The sequence below is a fragment of the Mirounga leonina genome, unplaced genomic scaffold, assembly GCF_011800145.1.
Source record: "Mirounga leonina isolate KUSES-001 unplaced genomic scaffold, KU_Mleo_1.0 Mir_84, whole genome shotgun sequence".
NCBI classification, from domain to species: domain Eukaryota; kingdom Metazoa; phylum Chordata; class Mammalia; order Carnivora; family Phocidae; genus Mirounga; species Mirounga leonina.
This window is the reverse complement of record NW_023270827.1, coordinates 708,072-719,652: the sequence shown is the minus strand read 5'-3', so window position 1 is coordinate 719,652 and position 11,581 is coordinate 708,072. Positions and strand designations below refer to the sequence as shown.

General features: G+C 48.6%; 1 protein-coding gene across 1 annotated transcript; it reads right to left on the bottom strand.

Moving 5' to 3' along the window:
• Positions 1–7,758: 7,758 nt before the first annotated feature.
• LOC118002880 (NF-kappa-B inhibitor alpha) lies at positions 7,759–11,088 on the bottom strand. The gene is made up of 6 exons (XM_034993490.1): positions 10,699–11,088; positions 9,975–10,083; positions 9,427–9,637; positions 9,051–9,139; positions 8,658–8,918; positions 7,759–8,326 (listed from the first exon to the last, which is right to left on the bottom strand). The coding sequence occupies exons 1-6, from the start codon at positions 10,923–10,925 to the stop codon at positions 8,279–8,281; spliced, it is 945 nt and encodes a 314-aa protein (XP_034849381.1). The 5' UTR covers positions 10,926–11,088; the 3' UTR covers positions 7,759–8,278.
• Between the last annotated feature and the right edge of the window lie 493 nt (positions 11,089–11,581).

The window sequence follows — 11,581 nt, the reverse complement described above, 5'->3', positions numbered from 1 at the left end:
ATGAATATTAAAATACTGCAAAGTTTTAAAACGTCTGACCAAAATGTTTAATGTGGTGGCTTCGGGTACACCTAGCCTCAATCAGAAGTGAACATAGACCACATGACTGGAAACTCCTGGAAGGAGAGACATGCCTCACTTCCTTTTATTTAGCACTACTTGAAACTTGACCCTAAGCATTCAGACGAGCTGAATCCAGGTCCCACATTATTGTTCAGTTTACTGAGGTTCCCTAAGATTTTATGTCTTGCAGCCTCTGCATTATTACGTAGTTTCTAGGAGACACTCTTCATTTTTTTTTTTAAAGATTTTATTTATTTATTTATATGACAGAGAGAGAGACAGCGAGAGAGGGAACACAAGCAGGGGGAGTGGGAGAGGGAGAAGCAGGCTTCCCGCCGAGCAGGGAGCCCGATGCGGGACTCGATCCCAGGACCCTGGGATCAGGACCTGAGCCGAAGGCAGACGCTTAACGACTGAGCCACCCAGGCGCCCGACACTCTTCATTTAACAAGACACATCAGAAATTCAAACCATCCTTAGTAACATTTATCCAATTTTGGTAGGATATCAGGAACGACTGTGTAAGAACCAGATTCAGAATGGATGAGCTGCAGTCCTTGCAGTTAGCGGGATTCCCGTGAGTACTTTGAAGCTGCTTTATACTAACAGGTTGGGAATGTGGATCTGGAGCCCACCCAAGCCTGGCGTTGCCATCCGCTGCCTGTGACCTGGGCTGAGGTTTTGTAATTGACTGTGCTTCAGTTTCCTCATAAAAAAAAATGAAAATAATAATAGTACCTACCTCACAGGGTGGTTTGAGGATTACAGGAATTCATGTTTGCAAACCACTTAGAAGCACTATATACATATTTAATAAATAAAAAGTAAATCTATGATTTTATCCCATGATATATATTATCAGATCAGTTAGGTAATATTTTGAAAAAAATATTGTACGAACTGAACATCTGGCAACTTAAAAGACCTTCAAAACTTACCTTTAAATAGTTGAATATTTTCCGGGTGCCTGGGTGGCTCAGTTGGTTAAGTGTCTGACTCTTGATTTCCGCTCAGGTCATGATCTCAGGGTCATGAGTTTGAGCCCCAAATGAGGCTCTGTCCTGGGTGTGGAGCCTGCTTAAGATTCTCTCTTCCCCCCTCCCTCTGCCCCAACCCTCCCCCTCCATAAATAAATAGCTGAATGTTTTTCATATAGACTATATTCAATAAATTTTTTAAACTTTAATTCCAGTGTAATTAACATACAGTATTATATTAGTTTCAGGTGTACAATAGTCAACAATTCCATATATTACTCAGTGCTCACCAAGATAAGTATACTCATAGGACACCTGGCTGGCTCAGTCTGTGGAGCATGCAACTCTTGATCTCAGGGTTGTATGTTTAAGCCCCATGTTGGGTATAGACATGGCTTAAAAATAAATTCTTTAAAAAAAGAAAAAAGAAAAAGATAAGTGTACTCTTGATCCCCTTCCTCTATTTCACCCATCCCCCTACCCACCTCCCCTTTGGTAACCATCAGTTTGTTCTCTATAGTTAAGAGTCAGTTTTTTGGTTTGTCTCTCTCTTTTCCCTTTGTTCATTTGTTTTGTTTCTTAAATTCTACACATGAGTGAAATCGTACGGTATTTGTCTTTCTCTGGCTTATTTCATTTATACTCTCTAGATCCATCCGTGTTGTTGCAAATGGCAAGACTTCATTCTTTTTTGTGGCTGAATAATATTCCGTTGTGTATATATACCACTTCTTTATCCATTCATCTATGAATGGACACTTGGGCTGCTTCCAGAATTTGGCTATTATAAACAAAGCTGCAGTAAACATAGGGGTGCATGTATCCCTTTGAATTAGTGTTTTTGTATTTTTTGGGTAAATACCCAGTAGTATGATTACTGGATCATAGGGTCATTCTATTTTGATTTTTTTTTTAAAGATTTTATTTATTAGACAGAGAGAGACAGCGAGAGAGGGAACACAAGCAAGGAGAGTGGGAGAGGGAGAAGCAGGCTTCCCGCTGAGCAGGGAGCCCGATGTGGGACTCGATCCCAGGACTCTGGGATCATGACCTGAGCTGAAGGCAGACGCTCAACGACTGAGCCACCCAGGCACCCCTATTTTGATTTTTTTTTTGAGAAACCTCCATACTGTCTTGCACAGTGGCTGCGCCAGGTTTCATTCCCACCAACAGCGCATGAATTCCTTTTTCTCTACATCCTCACCAACATATCTTTCTTTCTGTGTTTTTGATTTTAGCCATTCTGACAGGTGTGAGTTTATATCTTCTTGTGGTTTTGATTTGCATTTCCCTGATGCTGAGTGATGTTGAGTATCTTTTCATGTGTCTGTCGGCCATTTCTATGTCTTCTTTGGAGAAATGTCTGTTCATGTCTTCTGCCAATTTTTTTTTTTTTTTTTAAAGAGAGTGTGAGCACAAGTTGCAGAGGGGCGGGCAGAGGAAGAGGGAGAGAGAGAATCTTAAGCAGGCTCCACACTCAGCGCGGAGCCCAATACGGAGCTTGAGCTAACAACCCCAAGATCATGACCTGAGTCGAAATCAAGAATCAGAGGCTTAACTGACTGAGCCGCCCAGGCGCCCCTCTTCTGCCCTTTTTTTTTTTAAGTGGATTATTTAGGGGCACCTGGGTGGCTTGGTTGGTTAAGTGTCTGCCTTTGGCTCAAGTCGTGATCCCGAGGTCCTGGGATGGAGCCCTGCAATGGGCTCCCTGTTCAGTGGGGAGCCTGCTTCTCCCTCTCCCTCTGCCCCTCACCCTACTTGTGCTCTCCCTCTCTCTATGTCGCTCTCAAATAAATAAATAAAATCTTTAAAAAAAATAAAGTGGGGGCGCCTGGGTGGCTCAGTCATTAAGGTCTGCCTTCGGCTCAGGTCATGATCCCAGGGTCCTGGGATCGAGCCCCGCATCGGGCTCCCTGCTCAGCGAGAAGCCCGCTTCTCCCTCTCCCACTCCCTCTGCTTGTGTTCCCTCTCTCGCTGTGTCTCTCTGTCAAATAAATAAAATCTTAAAAAAAAAAAATAAAGTGGATTATTTGGGGGTTTTTGGTGTTGAGTTGTAGAAGTTTTTTGTATATTTTGGATATTAACCCTTTATCAGATATGTCATTTGCAAATATTTTTTCCCATTCAATAGGCTATCTTTTAGTTTTGTTGTTTGTTTCCTTCGCTGTACAGAAGTTTTTTATTTTGATGTAGTCCCAATAGTTGATTTTTGCTTTTGCTTCCCTTGCCTCAGGAGACGTATCTAGAAAGATGTTGTTATGGTTGGTGTCAGAGAAATTACTGCTTGTGCTCTCTTCTAGGATTTTGATGGTTTCAGGTCTCACATTTAGGTCTTCAATCCATTTTGAGTTTCTTTTTGTGTATGGTGTAAGAATGTGGTCCAGTTTCATTCTTTTGCATGTGGCTGTCCAGTTTTCCCAACACCATTAGTTGAAGAGATTGTCTTTTTCCCATTGCATATTCTTGCCTCCTTTGTTGAAGATTAATTGACCCTATAATTGTGGGTTTATTTCTGGGTTCTCTAGTCTGTTCTGTTGATCTATGTGTCTGTTTTTTGTGCCGGTATCACACTGTTTTGATGACTACAGCTTTGTATAGATCCAATAAATTTTTAAAATTAGGAAATATGAAACGATGGCAGCACTTAAGGTTTTCCCTGATATAGCTTAGTCAACTGCTGGTGAAGGCTTCTCATATTCTGATAAGGATAGTGGGGACATTGTCATAGGGAAGCAGCTCTGTTTCCCCCCTTCTCGGTTGAGGCCTGGTCAGGGCCCCTCCCACATGCCATGCCAACCCCATGCAAAGGTACAAAAAGCTCATTTTAAAAACCAGCTTGTCAACTTCTTAATTAGCAAATCATCCTTCAAATGCATTTCCTTCATGAATTTTTGTTCCTTTCTTGGACCTCAGCTGATGACACTTTTGGCCTTGTATTGTGTCAGCCTCCTTCCTAATTACACTTGCTTGTTTTGATGGCAGATTTCTTGGCCTTGGCCAACAGCGCTCAGGATCCTGCCCTACTTTCCAGAAGACTCATGCTGGATCATGCTGGATCATCCTCATATATGGCTGCAGAAGTGCTTGTCCCAGTTTGCAGGGGGCGGGGCGGGGCGGGGGGGGGGGAGGAGTGGGTGCAGGTGCCAGCAAGTGTTAACCTTAAATAAACAAAATAGCATTTCCTTCAAAATGTTATTCAAAATGCTCTGCAGAGTGTGGTCCCTGGGCCAGCAACACAAGCCTTGTCTAGGAACTTGTTAGAAATGCAGTGTCAGGTCAGCTGTGGAGCAACTGAATCAGAACCTGCATTTCCACACCATCTCCAGGCTGTTGGAGTACACACTGGATTGGAGAAGCTCTGGCCTCAGGCATGCACATCATCTGCCCTCAATTTGAAGGCTGGTGGCAAATTCTAGGCTCAGTTCTGGAATCCAGGATCGCATACAGATGCAAAAATGAATAGCCTATCCCAGCTCATAAGTTCTGAGTCCAGCTTCGCTCCCTGCCACTTGTCAAAAGGCTACCATGAGTCACTTGGGAAATGGAGTAAGAATAGATAGTGCTGGTCTGGGGGAGCAAATAGCCAACAAGGGTGTAATCTCATAAAGAGTAGCTCTAGGGGCGCCTGGGTGGCTCCGTCAGTTGAGCATCTGCCTTAGGCTCGGGTCATGATCCCAGGGTCCTGGGATAGAGTCCTGTATTGGGCTCCTTGCTCATCGGGGAGTCTGCTTTTCCCTCTCCCTCTGCCCCTCCCCCATTCATGCCCTCTCTCTCTCTCTCTTGCTCACTCGCTCTCTGAAAAAAAGGGGGGGGTAGCTCTAGGGACCTGGGAGGGTACTGCTTTGTGCAGAGTGACATAGTTGAGACTCATCTCATCTCACTGCACTCAGTGTTGGGGGCCCCTGACCAGAGCTCCCATCACACTCTGCTTCATCTTACCCTCCGGTCTTAGGTGTGCTTGTTCGGTTCCCTTTCTGACCTAAGCAAGGAGTTCTTTGAGGCAGAGGCTGTGGCTGGTTCCTCCTGGGGGTTCTGGCCCCTGGCACAGGCCCTGAGGAATCATAGTGCTTCATAATGTGAATGAATGAATGAGTCTGAGAGTTCCACTTCTCTAGAATGGAAACACACAGGGTATCTGGTTTTAGTTTCTGTAATGGTCCCTTAAAATGGGGAACCAGCCTGGGATCTTCTTGGCCAAGTACCAGGGTTGGGGAATGCTTCTTGGGCATGTTTCTGACTGGAGTTCTGCTCTGACCTTTTTTGCCAAATGAAACTTCAACTGCACCTAGGGCAAGCTGATGAAAATAGGGAGGAAGGGGGGTGAAGGAAGAACCCATTGCACTGACTCAGTTCTCACGGTCAGCACTTCATCACTTCCAGTAGCTACTGAAATTTCAAAGCAAATACCCCCCCTTCCCCGCACCCCCCCCCCCCCGCCCCCCGCCAGCACCTAGCCTCCTGCAAGTCCATGCCCCACATGAAGGCCTTCCAATTGCTCACACTGGAATTTATTCCCTCTTTAAAGAAAAACCCCTCCTTCTGGGAGGGACTGGGTACATGTGACCTATAAAGGAAATTTGTCCTGAGGATGAGGCAGGCAGAAGGAATCAAGGAACTAAATTCAAGGAAGTTGCTGATGTGATTCTTTATTTCCCTCCTTCTGTCACTTCCCTCTTTCCCAAGGCTCCCTTACTTCTACCTGTCCTGACAGGACCTTTGGCTTCTTGGAGAGAATCAGAGTGCCGAAAAGGCTCTCAGGCTGCCGCACTGTTTTCTTTGAAAACTTTTGTTCTTGTTTGTTTAGAAATATGCTGAAGACTCTGTAGATTAGAATGTTTCTGTTCTAAAACTTTTCTTTTAGGGAACTCCAGGCTCCAGCCACCCAACCAATGGCATAAAGGATAGAAAGTAGGTTTCAAATAAAGAGAAGAGAAAGAAAGGAGGTAGAGGAACAGGAAGAAGGATTTGAGAGGAAGAAACTGGGCCCAGTGACCTTGAGATTTATGCAGACAATGGAATCCACCTTGACCCTAGAAATGTGGGAGACTAGGCCCAAATGCGTCAGAAGAGGCCCCTCCCTGCCATGACCATGGAAGGTTCACCTCTACACAAAAGTCAGTCATGAAGGAGGCTGAGGAATAGTGGGCCACATCCCTTTGTCCCATTTCTCCAACCTTCTCACAGGGCTGGAGTAAAGGCGATGAGCAACTTGGCACAAATTCAGTACCATTACGGGGTGGGGGGGGAAGAGGCACGTGTGACTAAGAAATACTGAGGGCATCATTCCAAATTTGGAAGCCAAGTTTCCAACCTGTGTTCTTTTGGATATGAGGTGAATATTCCCCACCACCCGTTACCTACCTCTTCTACTCAGCAGTGGACAGAGCGGAACCTAGTCGACATTCCTGTGTGAGATCACATAGCACCTGAGCTCATGTGCTCTGGGATGCACAAGGAATTTCTGTGATGGGCCGGGAGCTCTCTGAGGGAAGAGAAGACTGGTAGAGGGGCCATCACTGTGCTCAGCTCTAGATGATGGAGGCTGCAGGACGGCGACAGGGCTGGCTTTGACAGGTCAGTCCAATCTACAGTAATACACTTCATATATTAAAAGACCCCCTAAGTATTGGCTCCTTTTTGGTTTGAGAGGAAGGTGATCATACTTACTTGACTTTGACCGCATTTATGGATCCGGAAAGGGATAATGTAATGGCAAGATTTTCTTAGGTGTAAGCCAAAGTACAGGGATTGCATTTATATGCCATTCTGTATTTTATAGAATGCCATGAACTTTCCTTTACTCCTCTTTCTACCTTGGCAAGAAATGTATTTTAGGGATGGAAACATCCATATGGAGCACTTAAATTTCACAAGTTCTTGCCTTCTTGTAGAATTATTCAGTAGAATTAGCACACTGAGCTGGGGAAAAGACTTTTCAAGCTTTTAGTATCATTCACGCTACTTCGTAACAATAGGTTGATTTAGAGGTGGAATGCAGTTAAAAGATGTTAACCAACTCTGGAAACAAGAGTTGGAATTTAACTACCTGCCTCTCCTGCAAGGTGACCCCGGACAAGACATTCTTTCTGGACTTGTTTCTTCCCCTATGAAATACAGGATGTTGTGCAATAGCTTGTATTTCTCTCTAGCACCATGTGCCTGGCACTCTGCTATGCTTTAGGCGCGCGTTGTCTTGTGCAATCGTAACAGCCCAGTTTATACATGAAGAAAAGAAGCCTCAGAGGTGGGTACCTGCTAATAAATGTTAGTGCGTGCAGTCCCAATCCTGAGCCCATGCCTTAGGAACTTCCAGCATTATAGTTAAGAACTTTCCCAGTAATACAAATATGACTTCAGCAGATTTGTCTTGACCAAAATGGCCAAGTGGAGGGGTCCTAGCATAGCTTAAACCAAGATGAAAGCAAATGGCAATGGAGGCTTCCCGCTGAAGGCCAAGCAGCTCACTGCCACCCCCACCCCAGGCCTAAGAATGGTGTTTCCTATCATCTTGCAACAGCCTCCCCTCCCACACACAGGGCCCTGGGGCTGCCTGCAAAGCCTCGCAGGGAGTCTGGTGTACACAGTGTGAGAAGCTGCTCTCTGGGAGGGTTTTGTGGCTGGCTGTGGTAAGTGCTCCCACACAGCTCTCCACCTCCCCCAGAGACTCTCAGATTGGGAGCCCCTCGGCAGCCCAAAGAGAACGATCAGGAGAATTCGGTTTGTAAAAATCTGTTTAATAAATACACATCTTAAAAGTACCAAAATAATTACCAACAAAATACACAATGTACACCATTTACAGGAGGGTAACACAAACCTTGACAGATAGTGACTTTTAACCCCACATCCCTGCCTGAAAGGTTTAACGACACACCTGGTCGTTACACATCCCACACCGGGCTCAGCCACGGAATCTATGGTGATTCAATCAAAAAGCCCAATAAAATGTTGTCCTTTTGTCACATTTTGCATAACCTCCTCCAAAAACCCCACAAAGATGAGGTTTAAAAATGTTTTCTTTGAATTCCAATGATCTTTCTTGTCCCCCTTCCAAAGTTCACAAAAATAACAAAATGAGGGCTGATCCACCATAGTAAATGTTTCGGGCCAGGGAGTGTGAAGTGTGGTCTTAAGTACCCCCTTTTGATTTTTTTCTTTTTTTCTTTTTTTTTAGAAAAATAAAACTCTCTTTTTGTACAAATATACAAGTCCATGTTCTTTTAGATACTTTTCGAAGCTCATAACGTCAGGCGCTGGCCTCCGAGCACACAGTCATCATAGGGCAGCTAAAAACAAGAGAAAGAAAAGGCACGTTAAACTTCCAGAGCTTTGCCAAAGGTGCTGGGATAATGGTGAGGGCTGTTCCTGGAAATAACTCAAGTATTCTTGCATTCCATTCTCCATAACCCAAATATAAATTAACTTCAGGGGCTGAGGGAGTTTTTCTTTAGTTCTCTCCTTTAAAAAGGGCAAAAAATGAAGACACACTTTTGGGGTACTACTGGTCACACACACTAAAGTGTGAGAATTTCATTACGTTGAGCCCTTTGGATAAAGAGTCACTCTAGGGGCCTGGGAGGGTATTGCTTTGTGCAGAGTGACGAAGCTGAGACTTACCTCGTCCTCTGTGAACTCTGACTCCGTGTCGTAGCTCTCCTCATCCTCGCTCTCTGGCAGCATCTGAAGGTTTTCGAGGGTCAGCTGGCCCAGCTGCTGCTGTATCCGCGTGCTTGGGCGGCCCCAGGTGAGCTGGTATGGGGAGTAGCCCTGGTAGGTCACTCTGTTGACATCAGCCCCACACTTCAACAAGAGTGACACGAGATCAGAATTCTGCAGGTCCACTGCAAGATGGAGGGCGGTTCGACCATTACAGGGCTCCTGAAACCAAAAGGAATTTGAGATGTTTATGGCTGAGTTTGGAATTTCTGCTTGTAACAAGAGCACGTGAAGTCTTATTGAGGAGGGCCTTGCAGCCCTGATGCATTCCATCTGGAGACATGAAGCACTCACCTGAGCATTGACATCAGCACCCAAAGACACCAAAAGCTCCACGATGCCCAAATAGCCATGGATAGAGGCTAAGTGTAAACACGTGTGACCTACAAGAACAATGAAGAAAGTATAACCACTTGTTTCAACCCTCAGATCTCAAGCAGAACTTTCCACCTATTCTTTAGGGAACAAATGCTTCTGAATTTGGAGAACGCATAATCTGGGCTCTGAATGAACTTTATTAAGGCATCAAATAGGCCTTTTGCATGTATATTTTCTCATTCTTTCAAGTGTTGAGAGTTTCCGCCCTTGCCCAGACTCCTAAAGTTGGCCCACCTCTCCCTTCTCCATGTCACCTGCCTTCTGATGGGCAGGGTAGGGCAGGCAGACCTACCATTGTAGTTGGTGGCCTGGAGGATGGAGTAGAGGTGCTGGGTCCTGCAGGTCTGAGTCAGGACTCCCACACTAGCCAGGCAACCCTGCTCACAGGCAAGGTGTAGGGGGGTATTTCCTCGAAAGTCTCGGAGCTCAGGATCACAGCCAGCTTCCAGAAGTGCCTCAGCAATTTCTGGTTGGTTGGTGATCACAGCCAAGTGGAGTGGAGTCTGCAAACAGAAGAGGGAACAGAAAGAGGGTAAGCCATGGCCCAAACTCAGAGTCCGTCTCCCCCTGAACCCCAGAGATCTCCTGGTCGTGGGTGCTGCTCCTCCCAGACAGGTATAAGGGGCAAGACAAATCCCGGAGGCCCCAGGTGGGCTTTCAGAAAGGCCTCACCAAATCAATGGAATTTTCTTTCCTCTCTAGGACTTTGGCTGATTCCAATGTAAAAGGTCAGGGTAAATAACGACCAGTGATTATTAATTTACAAAGGATTGGGAGCAACTGTGCTAGATGCAACTTCATCACTGGGTCAGAGGCACGGGGCTGGGCATGCCGGCGCACCTGCTGCAGGTTGTTCTGGAAGTTGAGGAAGGCCAGGTCGCCCTTCACTTGGCGGATCACTTCCATGGTCAGTGCCTTCTCTTCATGGATGATGGCCAAGTGCAGGAACCTAAGGGGAAGAGAGGGAAAAACCCCGAGGGCTGGTGAGTGCATTGCGTGGGGCCCAGGGCGGCGCGGGCTGCGGGGGATTGCGCAAGGCCGGGGTTTCTGGAGGCCGAGGCCGCGGTGTTTTCCGCGAGGTTATTATGAGCTGAGTGTTCCTGGCAGGCGCCCAGGGACTTTCCGGGCCCCCCCCCCCTTCTCGGCGGGCGCCGGTCAGACCGCCCCGCCCTCCCGCCGGGCCGGAACGCCCTGTACTTCCCCTCCCCGCCGCGCGGCGCCCGCCAGCGGGGCAGAAACTCCCGCTCCCCCCGCCCCCCTTTGCAAAGCCGGGACTTCGCGTCCCCGCCGCCGCCCCGCCCCCGCCGAGGGGACCGGGACCCGGCCTGCCGGGGCGGGGGGGGGGGGGAGGCGTGCGCGGCTGCAAGGCGGAGCTGCTGCACCGCCGCCCCGGGGTCCGACCCGCATTCCCCCGCCCCTACGCGCGGCCCTCCGCTTTGCACGGTCTCCTGGGAGGGAGGGGGGCGGCGGTGCATAAACCCCGGATTGCGGCCGCCTCGCGGGCCTCGCGCTGCAGGCCCGGCGTCCCCACCCAGCCCCGGCCACCCGGCCCCGCGACACTTACGAGTCTCCGTCCTCGGTGAGCTGCTGCTTCCAGGGCTCGGCGCCGCGCGGCGCCTCCTGCGGCTCGAGGCGGATCTCCCGCAGCTCCTTCACCAACTGCTCGTAGTCCTCGTCCTTCATGGAGTCCAGGCCGCTGTCGTGGCGGTCGTCCAGCAGCCGCTCCTTCTTGAGCGCGTCCCGGGGACCGTCCATGGCCCAGTCCTGGCCGTGCTCGGCGGGCTGAAACATGGCGCGCTGAAAGCTCTGGCGCTGCGGCCCAGGTGCGCTCGGCCGCGGGCTGCGCGCTCGCTGCCTCGCAGTGTCACGGAGGGGAGGACCGCTGGCTGCGACTCTTGTGGGCTCGCCAGCGCCGCCGCGGCGCCCTATAAACGCTGGCAGGGGATTTCTCCGGGGCGGGGTCAGGCGCGGGGAATTTCCAAGCCAGTCAGACCAGAAAAGAGAACTGGCCTCGTCCTCTGCTCGGGAGGGAGGGGGGAGGGGGGTGGGGGGGGGAAGGGGGAGAAGCCTAAACCCTGAGCCGGGTTCATCAGAGAAACTCCCTGCGATGAGCCACTGGGGTCATGTACAGGGAACTTTTTGATGAACGCTGAGTGGCTGGAAAGTCCTCCCGACTAAGGTCCCCTCCCCCGGTACTTCCCTGCAGCTTGCACTCAGTAATCCCGTCCCTCTGCAAGAAGCCTTCTTTCCCTGGGGTTTCCCACGATCGATTCGATTTGGGGTCGTCGACTGTTGAGATCCCAATGAACGCAGACCTGCTGGGCAGTTCCTCCTTGGGGTTTGCCGACCGGCCGGTCCTTTCCGATTCTTGATCTTTTGAAAACGGGAGTGGAAATGATGGCTGGACGTCGGGATTTGATTGCCCAAACTTCTCGCTGCGGGGAAGG